The sequence below is a fragment of the Barbus barbus genome, assembly GCF_936440315.1.
Source record: "Barbus barbus genome assembly, chromosome: 11".
NCBI classification, from domain to species: Eukaryota; Metazoa; Chordata; class Actinopteri; order Cypriniformes; family Cyprinidae; genus Barbus; species Barbus barbus.
Window position 1 is genome coordinate 15,048,297 of NC_136739.1, and position 18,192 is coordinate 15,066,488.

At 37.0% G+C, this 18,192-nt stretch overlaps 1 protein-coding gene across 1 annotated transcript in view; it reads left to right on the forward strand.

Moving 5' to 3' along the window:
- LOC306877294 (syntaxin-binding protein 5-like) overlaps positions 1-18,192 on the forward strand; it is a 195,452-nt gene that overhangs the window by 106,992 nt on the left and 70,268 nt on the right. Inside the window, exon 5 of the mRNA XM_079428977.1 lies at positions 5,801-5,935. Within this exon, the coding sequence (XP_079285103.1) occupies positions 5,801-5,935 (135 nt within the window). The remainder of the gene's footprint in view (positions 1-5,800; positions 5,936-18,192) is intronic.

Below are 18,192 nucleotides of genomic sequence, written 5' to 3' on the forward strand. Positions count from 1 at the left end.
ACCAATGATCGTGCAGTTTCACTGCGTAATTGAATAAGGCCTCAGTAAAGGAGAAAAAAGGCTTTTTCCCATCTTTAGCAAGACGCAGTACAAGTGGAGTATCGATAGGGAACAGAAAATATCATGTTCAGCATTAAGAATAAGAAGTGCTCACCTCATTTTTAATGCTAAGAGCTGTTTACATGTGTAGAAATATGTGGCGTGTTATTAGACACATTCCATGGAGAGTTTCTGTTGTGACAGTAGCAGAGATAAATCAGAATGCTAATAGTCTGCCTAATTTTGTAATTATTTCACAATTAACGTAGTGAGCATCAGGCAAATATATTCTTTAGTTTTAACCTTTTGATGACACTGGAGAGGCAGCGGCATGCTATGAACATAAACACATAAACACACCAGCATGGGGGGGGGGGGGGGTCATTTTATGTCATATACGCAGTGGCGGCTCGTCAGAGGGATAAGAGCAAAATTTTGAGGTGAAAATGGGAGGAGGAGGACGATTTAATGTTAATAAAATTCACAATTAATTTCAGTTCATGTCTCAAAATGTGTATTTTTTGTTTGTAATTTCACAGCTGTGATATCATAACATGTTACTGAAGTTGGAAAGCGCCGCTTTTCTATCGCGAAACGCGAATGTGCTGAATCTGCTGATGTAATTGACCTATCGGTTAACAAATGGAGTTTCTCACTGGCTGTATCCGAAATCGCCCCCTATACCCTCATTCACTATTCCCTACATTAGTCCACTCATACAGTTCACTTGAAGGAGTGAATGAAAATGAGCGAGTGACTTCGGACACGCAGTGCACCGGAACAGTTTGCTTTCTGTTTAATAATCATTTGATATGGGCAGCTCCAGTAGTAAGATTGAAGGATTTATCTTGAACTCTGTCATGGAAATTATGTATAAACCCTAATAGTCAATTTACAATTAATTTTGTGCCTTTGTTGTATTACGCTGTGGACGATCGCTTCTAAAATGAATGGATGGATGATTCAGCTGCGGGCGACATCTTCTGGCGAGACGCGGGAATTCATTCGGCGCGCGACTCTCAAAGTGCATTCTCAGGATTTTCTAGCCATTGAATGTACATCGGTTGTACACTCGTTTTTGCGGTTCATTGTGGGATTGAATGAGTGCACTCGAGAACATCCACTATGGTTTCGAACACCACTTAAAATGGCTGTCCCCTCAAATAGTGTACTTTTGTTTTTGCACAATTTTGGACACAGAAGGCCACCAAATGGGAATTAAATATTCCACGGAGGGATTTATAAAATATTTAAAAAATAAATGGTGGGTAACTCGAAGCGAAGGGTTTACAGATCTCAATGCAAGCAGGAGAAGTCTCATATTACGGTCGGTCATCACGATTGAGGATGACAACATGCATGATCAGCACTGTTCATGTATCACAGGGTACGATTAAATTAATGCATATTTGACCAGTTTAATATGGAGAGGCACTGAAATGTAGACCTTCGTTTATGTGTGTTTGACCTACACTATACAAGACGCGAGAACAATCCGCTATTTAGGTCATCAACATGGACTCACTAACTTTAACGTTAGCTAGTTTTAGCCAGAGATGCCTTGCTAAAGCACAAGATAACATTAATGTTTTGCTTGAGCAGATGAAAATTGTAACTTAATGAGTGCATGACAACCAGAAAATTAAAATGTTTGTCTTCATTTTGTATAGAGAATGGGAATCTACATCATGCCGCGTTGAATTCCGCCATGTTTTAGGTCACGCTCAGGAGCGTACAGTGTAAACACACGCAAATCACCATAGAAAAAAGCAGACCGTTTACTATTAATATTTTTGGAAAACCATCTTATATACTCTTAGAATAAAACTAATATGTAAATCTCTTTAAATAAAAAAATCGCTCTGTGGTTTGTCTGAGAGGCTGCAAATATTCATTATTCAGTCTCCTTCACTACAGTGGTACTGATATAGGCAAACTGCTAAAACACTTTAGAGTAGAGTAGCAAAACCATGGCTATTTTTTTTTAAAGGGGAGAATACATAGCTAGATCTTAAACAGTGGATCGTTTAGCATTGTTATATATCACAATTGCCCAGTAAATCTGCTCAGTGTAAAGAATTAAGCCATTATAGAGGTAACAGAACTTACTGTAAGCTGCTTTGAAACGATGTGTATTGTGGAAGTGGCCGGGGATCAAAGAGCTGCCACAGATAATATTTACATATATGATTTTCTTTTATTTGTAGTGTGAGTGCTTACAGTTTAATGCAAATCACTGTATATATTAAATCTACAGAGATCAATTATTAAGCCATATCTTATTTGAGTTGTTAACGAGTTTCAGTTTAACTTTCATCCGAGTTCCGTAGTGAATGTAGACATTTTATAGGCTATTATTTTATGTTTATGTGATTCAACTTAAGATCGCGTTGGAATGATTAACACTTACTGTATCAACAGCGTTAATCAAAAGCAGAGGCATTTTATGCAGACATTGATAAGGGCTATGGCATCTATTAATGTCTGCAGGAAATACCTTTTTCAGCTTTTTAAGACGGAAAAAAGCACGTTTTTCACACCAGCCGTGCAAAGGGCTATGGCAAATGATGTAAAGTGAGCCTTAACCCCTCCATCGCAATCTTAAGTAGAATAATAGAAATATAATAATATCAACATCTATATTCACTATTTATCCAGTCTCCGCGGTAACCTAAATTCCCAGAATGCATTTCCGCTGTGACGACACATTCCTAGACTCTGTTGGGGTTGAATACTTAGGGACATTTTTCTCTGTTTTGTTTGGATTCAGGAAATGTAATAAAATAAATTATATTGCCCATCCTCTCAGGATACCTGGAATCAGTGTTACAAGTACCACAGGCACATAGTTTTTCCATTTTTGAAGCATAAACCCCATAAAACCAATGCAAGCTTCAGATCTTCCAATGTTTCTCTATGGAGCTGAAACCTAAAGATGTCCGAGTTCTGCTCCCCGTGCAACTGATACTCGACTGTCATTGGCTAGTCTGCGTTTGAGGGGAGGGGCTTACCGATAGGTCAATTACAACCGCTAAGTGAAAGAGAAGGGGAGGCCGGGGGAGAGCTGAGTTCTCATGCCTCCGTTGGTAAAAAAAAATAAAAAAAATAGCCAATCAGCATCGAGCGTTCACTTTCAGCACTAAGGAGTGTTGACAAAAGAAACCTCGCAAGGGATTCTAGCCTTCCTTCTGGTATATCAACCAATCCTTATAGAGACGTAAATTACGTGATATTAGTTTGAACGTCTCCCACTGATAATGTACGAAGTAAGTTACTTGGCAATATTGAATATTTGATCGCCAACAGATTTACCAAGCTGTCATTCAAACAGTGTGTATACAAATTAAAAATAAAGGGAGAACACTGGATGTAGGCTACAGCAGTCGGCTTAATTAATTGGCACTACAGGCAGCTCTCTTTTAACACAGACTTTTAAAAAGGGATGGATGTTTGCTTCAATTGATAGGCCAGGCAAGTGAAATTATATTATCTTACTGTATGAGTCCTTTTCTTTACGTTTTCGGACTAAAAGCAAGCAAAAGGCAATTTTAAAATGGTTAAGCATATACGTTAATAATACTAATCGGCAAGGATCCCCAGACCAAACAGTGTGCCTACTCTATTTTAAAACCAACGAGCCACCACTCCATATACGTGGTTTTCTGGAATAGAGAGTACAGGGTTGAATAGTCTAGATTGCATCATTAGGAATAAGACACCTATTTAAAAACACATATAAAAATCTAAGGGTCAGTGTCTCCTCTCATCTCATTCATGCCTCATTAGATCTAGTTTGTCTTGAGGTAATCGTGTTCCAATTAATTGCTGCATCCCAAAATACACACAAGTGTACCCAAGAGAGGCTGACGTTTGACTGACATGAGCCCTAGAGCAGAGCCAAACACCATGAACAAGTGTGAGAAGTGTTACTTCCAACTGCTAAAGAAACCGAGAACTACAGAGAGCTATGAATCACTGCCTCTGAAGAACAAGATTGACTGCAAGAAATTAGACTGCAAGATTTGGCTCTGATTAAAAAAAGTATGAAATTTCTTTCATGAGTTAAAATAATCTTGTTTTTCACAAATCATATTGTTTATCAATATTTGCTGACGGAAACCCCCACATGAAGATAATTTTAGACAGCATTGAATAGATTGTACAAAAAGTGTATTTTAGATGTCAATTTATTTTCATTAGACTAAAGCTACTTAAAGATAACATAAAGATAAAGATAAACTGTAAGATTTAGGGGTTGTTCACACAGGATTCCGTCTGTGGTGTTTTTTTAATGTTGGTCTATATAAATATGTGCTAAATAAAACAATACAGCACTTCATTTGAACTTTCTAAACATTTAATAATCCTGAAAATAATTACAGTTTCCAAAGAATAAATAAGCAATTTTGATGTTTGCATGGTGTTTTGTTGGTAAGAGTTTCTTTACCTTGCACTACTTTACCTTGCACTACACATATATCTGTACAGTTTTGTTTTATTTAACTGGTCTGCACTATCTATTCTGCCATGTACCGTATGCCACTTTATTTATCTCTTTTTTTATTTTTCTACAATGTCCTCAGACTGATAAGCTCCTCTTGCACTATATATATATACACACTCTACATATACACATATATCTGCACAGTTTTGTTTTATTTAACTGGTTTGCACTCTATCTGCCATGTACCTTATGCCACTTTCTCTATCTCTTTCTTTATTTTTCTTCAATGTCCTCATTTGTATATCTGTATAGTTGTATGTACATATGTTTAAACTGTATTTATCTGTATTTGAACGTCTACTGCCAGTGTCTTAAATGTTAACTGTATGCACCAAGGGTCTGAGAGTAACGCAATTTCAATTTTCTGTATGTATGTGCCGTACATGTGGAAGAATTTACAATAAAGCAGACTTGACTTTACAAACCCAACAGAGAGACTCGTCTCTGTCAGGTTGGTAAAGTAACTCACAACAAAAGAAAATGTTTGGAATTACATGAATGCTTATCTAGACTGTTTTGCACGTGCACATTACAAGCAGGCTACACAACAGATTTGAAGGGAAGCAAACTCAGCCCACCTGCAGTGATGGAGTTTGTACACAGCTTCCATGTATTGCAAACACTCAATGAGACCATTGAAATGAGCAGAATGTGAAAACATCCTATCGTGAGGCCCGTGTGTGCTTGTGTAATAGTCGAGAGACAAAATAGAGAACCGCCTCTTCACTTTGAAGCCCACACTGCATGCAGACCATATATTTATTTCATTCAGTTGAAGCCTTTTTCCAGTTTAATAATCAAGCAAGGCCATATTGTGATTCAGATTTTAATTAACAGTTCAACCCTAGTCCAAAGGATTAGCAAGGACATATTGAAAAATGTGAGTTTGAGCAGAACTTTAAACTTACATATACATAATTTGGCTCTTGTTTAGTTTTTGCACGGTTTACTGTCTATTCTGGTAATGAATATATGTACAATAATGCACATTACACTATTATGGGGTTTTGTAATTACATCTGCAGCTTTCTGAAGAAAATGGTGACTGGCTGCTATGTAATTGTATAAAATATGATTGTTGTACGTGCATATGAATCAACACCTTGAAGTATTTTAGTTACAATGGTCATTATTGGCTTGCTTGTTCTGTATAGTGAGATATTAATTACATACTTTAATATGATGCCGACGTATCATGTATTAACTATCCTCTCTCTTTCACAAATATGATTCCTCTTCTTTTCATCTCTCTTTTAGGATCACATTTTGTCATCTGCCGTTTCAAAGTAAGTGGCTTTACGTGGGGACAGAGCGTGGAAATACACACATAGTGAACATCGAATCCTTCGTTTTGTCTGGATATGTCATCATGTGGAACAAGGCCATAGAACTGTGAGTATAAGTGTAAATCTAAAATTAATTTTATTTTAATATCAAAGTAAATGCAGCTAACATGACTAACAAATAGCTAATTAATAGAAAGCCAAAGCATCCACGCAATCAAATGATACATGTATCTAATAAAGATGATGATGTGCTGCTAAGTCATCTGGAATATGAAATTATAAATGCAGTTATAAATGTAAATTTGCATTTACATGGTGTATTAGAGATTTAGCACAGTCATATAGTCCTAAAGGAATAATATACCCAAAATAAGAATTCTGTCATCATTTACTGCACTCTCACGTTGAAACAAAACTGTCTTCTGTGAAACCCAAAGATAAATTGTAGAATTTCTATAGTGCTCATTTCATAATAGTGAAATAATAAAATAAATATAAAATAAATCAAATGGGCTAGCACCATGCTCTACTGTTTAAGCAGATAGATTTTTTTATAATTATTTTACATTTATGCATTTAACAATTTGTCAAAGAGCCAAAAGTACGCATTATTTTATTTTTTGAGTAAATGAGGGTAAATAATGACAAAATTTTCAATTTTGTGAACTATTCCTTTTAAAATAACTTTTATTGGGTTCTTGAGATAGCAGTATGCCTCTTTAGAAATAAAACATTTCTCTATGTTTCAGTACATCAGAAGTCCTTCAGATCATTGTACAGGTTCTAAGTATCATTGCTGTGGAAAAGTGAAGTCTAGGTTCTTTGAAGCACCAGTTTATGTTTTCCAAAGAACCACAGAAGTGCCTCAAGACACATTTTTTCATTTCTTGTTTTAATACAATGAAAACATCACCAAACTGATCGTCACTCTCCATAGATCCAAAGACTTCGATCTGATTGTCTGTAACTTAAACACATGTCACAAATGCAAATCACATCCTGGCTGAAGAATAAATAAGTTGTCACTTTTTAACATTTAAAACCCCAGAAGATCCATTTGATCTGTCTGTCTACAGTTACACTTTTAGACACATTGAAACACACAGACAACCATTGGTTTGCACACATCTATGACACTTTTCATGAATAAAAGAACACCAACACCAACACCTCACTCCCATGAGTGATAATCTGACAAGCAAATAGCTTCTGCATGTCAATCAAGTCTTCTTCTACACAAGAGGCTCTTGGTGGATCCCCGCTGACAGACATTAACATTAGTAGTGAGTAACCGTAGATGCATTTCTGAAGGACATGTAGATCCCCTGTCGCCTACTTGTGACCCACTACAAATCCTTTACCCACAATCCCCTCACCTCCTCAAGTACCTCAGTGGTACATCGAGTGTGTGCTAGTATATCTGTATTTTTCAAATGAGAGAACTTGATCCTAGTGTTTGATTATTCTGAAGGGCTATTTAAAGGTGCTTGATGGTAAATGCTCCAATTTCTTGCTTTTATTGAAGTTTTTATATACTTCTGCTTAGAAGTGGTTTAATCATGTGAATTAGTACATGTTGCTGCACTGGGTTATTTAAGATATGAGGTATTGTGAATCTGGAGAATATGATTAACAAGCTTTGTTAGTATGGTAAAATGACCATAATCATGTACTATATTCATATGATGTTACATGATTCTCCAATGCAGAATATGTGAGTGGTGCAGAGTGGAAGGGGTGTGGGGAACGGTGTTGCATGTTTTTGCCTGGAGCAATGAGTGTTTGTGTGTGTGTATTTTTTTTTTTTTTCAAAGTGTTGGTGTTTTCTCTCGTTCCAAGATCAGTGTAATATTGCTCCATGACAAGCATAACACATGTCATCATCCCATAATACAATAAACTATTAGCAGTCAGAAATGAAACAATTATGGAATTTAATATGTGATATTGTGACGATCAAATGTGATTTATTTTTTATTTTATTACTATTAGCAGTGAGAACAAAAGTATGAAGTTTGTTAAATATGAAACAATCAAAATTATACATTTTTATTTTAAGCTTTTTTATTTATTCAGATTTTCTTAATATTAGCAGTCAGAATGAATCATGAAATTTTATAAATATTAAAGATAAATGATTTTTTTTTTACTTTTGTTCATTCATACATTCATTCATTCAGTTTCTTACTATCAGCAGACTTAAGAAATTTGTGAAACTTTGAGTTTCATATTTTAAATTTTCTAAAATAAATTATTGTAATATGTTATTAATATTTCCCATTTCCTCTCATGTATAGTCTATTCCAAATGTCCTGCTACTTTTGATATCATACTAATGCACTGTGCACAACCTTGAGGAGTAGGAAATTGAAAACAGAGTGAAATTGATTGAAGTGGACTGATTAGAGAATGCTTTGAGCTGGGAAATTGCTGCCACTCTACTTCACTCACTCTCTTTATAGAATACTGTGACACTACCATGGTACATGACCAAAAAACATGGTATTACTATAGTACATTTTGATATTTGGTACTTTACTCAGTGCATGCAATATATATTTGATTTTATTGCTTAATAATATATCTCAGCACATAAAAAGAATCACACTATTTCTTATGTCATATAACACGTCATCATTTTGTATTATATTGAGGAGTGCATGTCGATTGCCCACCTGTTTATACAGTACATGACACTTTCTGCCAGGGCTTTCATGACAATGTTTATTTGTTCTATAAACCTGTCAGTTTTTAAACAAGAAAGCAGCCTTTTTTCAGCAGTGTTTGAGAACAGTTTAAGATGAATGCATGCACGCACTTGTGGTATTGAGAGAATTCCCCTTTATAGAGGCAAAGTGCAGCTCATTTCAATAAATAAATATGAATAAATATAAACATGGCCCCTGTGCGCCGGCAGCAGGCGTTCTCTGATGGAAATCAAGTACTAGAATGGAAGAGAAGCCAGAGATTTGTTTTGCTTCCTTTTGACTCACACATGAATAAGTGAGGGAGATGAAACCGGAGAAGGATTCAACAGGGTGTGAGGGATTAACTGAGATCCTGTAACCTTACAACCTTCAACAATTCCTCGCTGTGCTACACTGAAATCAGCTGCCTCCAACCTGCAGTACTCACTCCAGCAGATCTGATTTTTTTTCACCAGAACCTTTCAAAGTCATATAGAGCAAGATTTCTGACACGTCCTTTATTTTTGTGGGACAACTTTCAAATGTGCAGCTCGACAGCCAAAAGGATCATCACTGCGTGTGGCATGCACTTGTCTCGATTCTGCACACAGTTTATCTTAAACCTCCATGCCTGTTCTGAAGGACTTGCCTAGCACGCTGGGAACCCTGATCCTAAACATAATCAGTACTCCACGGATCTGCCTTGCAGCAGTAAGCTAACGTCTCGCCTACATTTCCAAGTAATCTGTTTTAGACTTTCAACATCTTTGGAAATGCTGTGGAAGAATTTCATGTTCTAGGTCATGCTGCATGTTTTAACATGTGGATTATCTGTTGCGATTTACAAATCTTTTTATACAATTTTTACATAATTTCGCTTCTAATTGTTCTCGGGATATTTCAGGAGCTTGTCAGTTCCTCTCAAGCCTATTAAGGATTTTTATGGTTTTTATTTCCCAGAATTTGCTTGCATTGTGAAGTTAACTAGATTTGTTAACCCTTATAAAGCTATAGTGATTAAAAAATTATGTTCTGGAAAAATAGTTTTACTGCTGTATTTGTTCTTTCTGGGATTTGTTCATTGATTAATATATTGATTTATTTATTTATCAGTTTAAATAGTCATCAAGGAAAGATAGATGGATGGATACATTGATTGTTTGATCATATCAGTTTAAACAGTCCTTAAGGATGGATGAACGGACGGACGGACGGACGGACGGACGGACGGACGGACGGACGGACGGACGGACAGACAGATAGATAGATAGATAGATAGATAGATAGATAGATAGATAGATAGATAGATAGATAGATAGATAGATAGATAGATAGATAGATAGATAGACAAACAAGATCACAAATTTTGTTTGTATAGCTTTTCAAATCACATTCACCAAATTGCAACCAACCAATTTCTGGTTCTTCACCATACTATTCAAAGCTATTATCCTGAATGAGATTGCTGCCACCATTGCCACGGCAATGATGTAAGCACTGAAAGCACTTCAGTGACTCTTATCATAGCCTTTGAAGTTAGACTCACAGCTAGCAAACTAGCATTACCATGCGCCTCACGTTTGCTTTCAAACGATGAGTTAACAATAAATGAGTGTTTTTGGATTTGATGACCAAATAGGGTGCAAACAGTAGTCCAGCTCTGATCTGCGCCATGAGCCGCTGCATATGCGTCTCTGTGTGTTTTCGCCTGAGGCTTGTGCGATCACACAGGTAGCGAGGGAAGATAAGGTGAGGGAGAAGAGGTTTGTCTTCCTTTTTTAGCTGATAAGCAAAGGCCTCCTGTTCTCAATTTACTTTTCTGTCATTGGCCTGTGTAAACAAACACACACGCACGCACGCACACGCACGCGCACACACACGCACACACACGCACACACACGCACACACACACACACACACACACACACACACACACACACACACACACACACACACACACACACACACACACACTTATCCTGGACTCTTTTACTGTCAGGCTATAGCCCACTTTACACACACAGAGCCAGACAGTCTGTCTGCTTGCTCAGAAAGCTAGACAGGTGTAGAAAAGATTGGCCATCACTTTGTGAAGAGGACAGTTAGGAGGTTTCGTTACTGATTGGAACGAAATGGAAAATGAACATAATCTTTCACTGTTTTGATAAATGAATAGTCTATTTGACTGAGGTAAATGTACACATTTTCAAGTCAAAACTGCCCCAGAATCATTTCAACAATAATTTCTATAACTTTTTGAAAAGAAGGTGGATGAAATAGTCAGTGGAAAGAAAGAAAGAAAAAAGCCTATTATACAAAGATATTATCGATTGGGGAAGAATGTTAATAAATAAATAGAAGATAAATAGTCTTTAGGTCTGAGATAGAAAATTCACACATTTTCAAGTTAGAACCATCCCAAAATCATTTAATCGTTTCCAAAAGCATATTGAGAAGGAGGTGGAAGTAGTCTTCAGTGAAAAGAAGGAAATTTAAAACAAAATGTCTGTTATACAAAGATAAAACTGATTGCAGAGAAAAGTTAAAAAATGAATAGTTGATGGAGTAAATTAATAGTCTGTGTGTTTGAGGTAGACCATTTACACATTTTCAAATCAAAACTGTCCCAAAATCATTTAAATAAAAATTTTAATAGCTTTTTCCAAAGGAAGTGGAAGAAATAATCAGTGGAAATTTGAAAGGAAAAAAGCCTATTATACAAAGATATAATTTATTTGAGAGGAAAGTTAAATGGCCTGTTGTGTTCTTCTAGAGATGAAGAGAGGAAGAGGAGTAAATTATGGCACTCTCACAATGACTATCAGTGTGTTAGATCACAATAACAGGTCTCATAGAGTGAGCAGAGACAAAGTACAGCTGAGAAGAGAATCAACACTGTGCTGGAAATTCCATCAGACTCAAATTAGATTTGAAGCCCAGCAAGAACTGAGACTCGTTTAGGGATGACATATCTGTCCGATATCCTTTCTGCTTTTGTCTTTCAGTAATATAATCACTCTTTTTCATCATTTCTTGAACCTGGAAGCGGTCAAAACGCTCTCCAAAGGTCACCCTTTTATCTCTTGGGGTGATGTCTCACTGGCTGACTTAAAACTGTTTGATTTTGGTCGTGAAGTCACATCTTCCAAACAAATTCCCAATAGTTAGCTGGGAAATGCAATAACTTCACCACCTAAGTCAGATTGACATTAGTGAATTTCTTCATTCGTGAATTCATGTAAATGAACTGATTTGAAAAAAAAAAATCACTAATTCAAGTATGTTTGTTAAACAAATGCAAAAAAACTAAAAGACAAAATATTTACAGTAGCTGATAATGTTTTTTTATTCAGTTTCTTTTAAATTGTATTCAGTGTAAACTGATAAAATTGATATGTTTAGTCCTCTTATACTAATCGAAATTAATTTATAAACCATAAATTGTTTAGAGAAATTATATTATATATTTTTTTCCGCTGGCAGGGATGCCGGAAGTGTGGCCACGAGACGCAGCTCTCGTTCCCTTCTGGCAATTCCCGCACATTGCCGTAGTAATTGGGTGTGGGGATGAATGGGCTGGATGAATAGAGTTTAACCCACGCTCTCGACACCTCGGTGTGGAGATCGGGTAAAAGCGGAAGGCTCCTGCGAAGAGGTGGCGGCCGCGAGCGTAGAAAGCGCTCGTCGAGAAGATTTCTCGAATGCGGCACAGGTATCTTCTCGAGTTTGGCCACAGCCCGAGTAATCACCTCTAAGAGCTCCTCATACTGGGGCGAGAGAGGCGGCGAAACCTCGTCAACGCTCGTCACGTCAACCTCCTCGGAGGAAGAGAGACGAAGCACTGAGTCCTCGTCTCGGGAGGAAGGAACCGCTTCCCCAAGAAACGGGACACCAGATCTGGCGGATACGGGAGGAGATAGAGACATGCCCGTTTCACTCTCACCAGCCAGATCAGCCTGTGAGCCCCACGAGTGCAGCCGCCGCTCTGCCTCGGCAAAAGCGGGACCAGCGCCGCGTGGGGTGCTCACAAAGGCTCCCTCCTCAAAGAGAGCCCTTCTGGAGCGGAGTGTGTGCAGCGAGAGCCGCTCACAATGCAGGCAATCGGCTCCCACATGCTCCTCACCCAGGCAGACCACGCACAGATCGTGTGTGTCCCCACTCGTAATAAAACGCGGGCAGGGACTAATACACGATCTGAAACGCGATCCAAAATCGCCCCCTGTCTTGGTCTTAGCTTTAGGCATGTCGCTATTCTAAGGACAGACAACACTAAATAAGACTCACAAAACAGATAGGACTGACAACACACAGAGCGCTTGCTGAATGACAAAAATCTGACGCCGGCTCCGCCGCATGTGCTTATATACTTCCTGGTCGTGACGTCACCCCGCCCGTGACGCCTCGCCCTTCCATTGGACTGATTGCACAGGTGATTCAGAGCGTGGTAACGCTGATGGCGTTCCCCATAGCGTTTTCGGACGCAGCTCGAAGTTCTTGGAAGGGAACTATAGATCTATAGATCTATAAATCTATAGATCTCTATCTATAGATTTAATCTAAAATAAATAGATTATTTTAAATAATCCCTTTTACAGAGCTCTAAATCTTACTGGTATAAAATGAAGAATTAGGAAGTGGAGGCTTCACAAGAGAAAAAAAGCACTGCTTAATCCTAGAGTCAAGAAAAGAGCTGTTGCAGAAATGGAGTTATTATGATGGACAGGTCGTGGTCTGGTGGAGTTGAAAGTCAGTCGATTATGAGAACTGGTGTGGATCGAAGTAGTCCGTGTGAGAAACAAGCTGTAGACAAAGAGACTTCAGGCTGAAGATGAAGGACTATTGAAGTGGATGAGGTGTTTGTGCTGTGGCTGTGAGCCGATGTGATATAACACCACAAAAAAGTTGTCTGATAGAAAAGATGTGCTGTATATACACCTTATATACAACTCATTTAATATCTACACTGTAATTGTATTTGCTGAATACCTCTTCACTGCTTAATTTTAATATGAAGAATCAGTCAACATTTTTTTTTTTTTTTTTTGGTTTCTGAAAAGAGCTGCAACAAAATCCAAGTCTGATAATTAATGAAGAATCACAGCTGTATTTTTGCTTTCGACATGAAAGTAGCACTTCAAAAGATCCTACCAGACTTTGTTTTGCTTTGAGCCCAGACGGCTGAATTTTCTAAAGACATATATTTTAGTTGACAAGCATGGTGCTTCTGTACCATTTAATCTACAAATTTGTGTGTGTGAGCAAAGAGTTCATAGTTTGCCTGAATAGTTTGGTTCATCTAGCCCCTGCTAGTTAATGGCACATCATCGGGGCAAAAAGCTTCTTTCTATTTTGATGGCATTTAAAAGCAGCTGTCTATTCTGATTCTCAACTATGTTATAACAGAATGATTCGATGTACCTTTTTTCTTTCTGCAAAATGTGTGTAAAATGGCCATAAACGTGTTTTCTGATTATATACAATGTATCTATAAACTAAATCTAATTTGCATATTAATGTTTTTTTTTATTTATTTAATAATTCTCAAGATTTTCGTAATAATATATAATATTGAAATATAATATTGAAATATAATTTATTTCTCTATTCATTTGTTATGTCTCCCAAAATGCGTAACAAACATGTTTTTAGTCCCAGTGTCCTCATATGAGGACATGTATGAAATCAACGTCCTGTTTCATAACAGAAAGTCATATTTTGATTTGAAACCCCATAACATTTTCCTGAGATGTTGATTTATGACACACAGTTTAAAAAAAATAGACAGATTTAAATGATTACAAAATATTATCATATTTCCATAAGAGTGTCACTAAATTAATTTCAGACATTTTTGAAGACCAAGGAGAGGGAGTGGTCATGGTGAAACATCCAATAATTTGGTATCTCTGAAAAGCCCTGAATGTGTTCAGGACATCCAGACTGTGGCATGTATAGTCTCACGATAATTCACTAAAATATAATGTCCTCAGATGAGGCCGCAGGGTCTTAAAAGGTTAAAATGAATGAGAATGCAACGTTTTATAGACTTCCTTGGTATGAGTTTACATTGCAAGTAAGTGAGTGGAGCGATCATAGAATTTAGACCACATACTAGCTTGTGCACTTGTCCTCTTGTTACCTTATTTTGCTCAAGGCAACTAAATCTCTTGCAGCCTCAGCAGCATTGATACAGGAATGATGAGTTGACGAAAGTATCCTCTGCTTTCTGCAGGGGACATGTGATGACTCTGTTTCTCATGGGGAAGTCAGCCAGATAAGGCATAGACACACACACACACACACACACACACATATATATATATATATATATATATATATATATATATATATATATATATATATATATATATATATATATATATATATATATATACAGTATATATGAATTATGGGCTGGTTTATTTTATTTTTTATTTTTTATTTATACATGGCACTTGATTAGTTGGCTAAATGAGTTTCTTTGCTAAGACAGACAGAGATGCGTGTCTGTTGTTGTGTATGTTGCAGGGGCATCATATTTTTTCTTTAGGAGGCAGACCGGCAGTCCTGCTTTGGTGCCCTAGGCGACAAAACACATACAGTGCCCTCCAAAAGTATTGGAACAGTAAAGACAAAATTGCTCTGTTGGCTGTGGAGTCAAGACATTTACAAATATGATTAAAAGATGAATATGAGACAAAACTACAGAATTTCACATTTTATTATTGGGTGATTCAACACATAGATGTTTTACCAGCTAAGAAGTTCAGCACTTTTAGAGTTTCATCCTCCTGTCTGATGTTAGCATAAGTATTGGAACAGTTGCCTCACAGGTCTTTCTAAGTGATCAGCTGTGTCCTGTTGCATTAATTCTTCAGATATTAAAAGCAGGGAATGTGTTGTATCAGTAATATCCATTACTTGTGTATTCTGAATCTTGCATTCGATGATGACACACACAAACCAGGATGAAGACGAGGGAGCTGACTTTGAGAGAAAAGCAAGCAATTTGGATGCTAAAAGAAAAGAGGAAGTCAGTTAGAGCTCTAGCAAAAACAAAGGGCAAGGAGAAATCAAGAGTTTGGAAACCACCAGCAACCAACAACTACCTGATCGGCTGAGAAAACAACAGTAGTTGATGACAGACAAATCATAAAAGCTGTGAAGATGAACCCTAAAAGCCATGTCTGTAAAATCACCAACAACTTCCAGAAAGCTGGGGTTATGCTCTGACAATCTACTGTCCTCAGGAGACTTTGACACAGAATTACAGATGCTACACAGCAAGGTGCATACCTCTGACCAGCACCAAAAATAGAAAGGCAACATTAGAGTTTGCAAAAAAGCACAAAGGTGAGCCAGAAGAGTTTTTCGAACTGTGTTTATGGACCGATGAGACAAAGATGAGCCTTTATCTAAGTGATGGGAAAGCAAAAATGTACTTTACTGATGACTTAATGTATGATGACAGTAGCAGAATTAATTTGCAAGGGTACAAAACCATCTTGCCTATACCAATATTCAAGAAAATGCCACCAGATTCATTGGGAAGTGCTTCATATTGCATCAGGACAATCACCCAAAACACCCTGCCAGTTCAGTCAAGGAATTTATAAGGGCAAAGAAATGGAAAGTCTTAGATTGCCCAAGTCAATCTCCAGATTTAAATCCGATTGAACATGAATTTCACCAGCTGGAGAGGAGAGTAAAGGCAGAAACTCCCCAAAACAAGCAACAATTGGAATTGGCTGCATTAAAGGCTGGGAAAAGTATTTCAAAGGATGAGACCAAGAGTCTGGTGATGTCTATGGGTCACAGACTCACTGCTGTGATTGTGCGCAAGAGATCTGCAACTAAATAATAGCTTTTAATCTTTTATATCTGCCTTATGTTCAACTGTCCCAATACTTATGCTCACATCAATGAGTGGGATGAACTCTAAAAGTGCTGTTCTTTTTATTTGGTAAAATATGTGTTGAAACGACTAATAATAAAATGTGACATTCTGTAGTTTTGTCTCATATTCATTTTTTAATCATATTTGCAAATGTCTTGACTCCACAGCCAACAGAGCAATTTTGTCTTTACTGTTCCAATACTTTTGGAGGGCACTGTATGTGTCTTAAATTCAATATATGTGTGAGACATGTTAGTCTCATGGTGCAGTTTTCATTTATCGTTCCAAGGTTCAAATCCCAACCTAATATATAACTTTTTTTAATAATCCAAGAACAACTGCAACTTGAACTTGACAAGTGATCACCATGTTTTTGTTGTATGAAAAATAGCAGCCTCAACATTTTAATAATAACTCCATGGGATCTGTGAAGTTTTTGAGTGACATGAGGGTGAGTAGTCAATGACAGAATTTCCAGTAGGGCTATGGAGATGGGGTAATCAACTTTTTAACATTCTTTTCTACAATAATAGTGTTACATTTAATTTGTAGGACAGTATCACGTCTTAAAATAAATGTTAGGTCTATTTTCAAATAGTTATTTCATTTTATAATAAATAACTAGCTGGTTTAAAACTATTTTGGCAATTCCAAGTGTCTTGTTATACAAAACACCATGGATACATGAACTGCAACTATTTAATTTTGAGTATGTCTTCTGAAGGAATCAGCCAGTTATATTTCACCTAAAAATGTAACAGTTCTTAAATTCTATTTGCCATGAACACCAGGAAAGGCAGTTGATAACTTAAAGAACTATGCCAACATGCTAATGATAAGCGCAGAAGAGTTGTTATTTCAATCAAACAGTTGTAACTATTATTCTTTTTTTTACTATTATTGTTTTATGTTATATTTTTATGTTAGTGGTGCTAAAAATGCATCATAAAAAGTGTTTCAGTGTTATGTGTGTGGAGATTTGAGGACCAGGTGTGATGGGCCGTTCTGTACCATAAAGTCCAGGGCCACTTTTAAGTTCCGTTGGGGATGGGTCTGAATGGGAATGACGTCTACGTGTGTGAGTACTTGTATAAAAGTCTTTTTTATCCTCCTCGCTCTGACCGTCACTTTACTATTTTTCCATCTCTCTTGTACTTGGCACATCCTCACACAATACCAGGGAAGTCATTTCACTGGAGGCTGTCAGAGCACATTTTTCGACCTGTTGCTCTTTGCTTTTGAAATACTACTGAAAAGAAGACCTTGACTTGTCCAATTCTGCTGAAAACACTTTCAGACCGTTCTAGCATTTACCAGTAACTTGTTGTCTGACAAAAGTCTTCTTCTTCTTCATTTGATCTATTAATTCATTTATTTTTTGTTCAGTTTAATGTTTGAACAGCAATACAACAATTTTCTGCTATTGCTAAAAGGAATAGATTACTGCAAAACCAGAGACATGATCATTAGTGCATTGACTTCTGTATTATTATTCCCCCATAAAATGATACGACGAACATTATGTTTCGGCCTTGATGTATTTCCTGTTGAAACAGTATATTTGTGCTCAGCATATCCAGAGGAGCTCATCCATTTTAGAATCAGCAAATAGAAGTTAGCTTAAGACACATTGCTATAAACCACAAAGAGAAAGACTTCAGTACAGTACATTTTCCATGTGTCTATCTGTTGAAAGTTTATTTTGCCAGCTTGTATAAGTTTGTTAGCCTATAGATGACCTCATAGCTAACAGACATGAACTATAAGCCGCAAGCACAA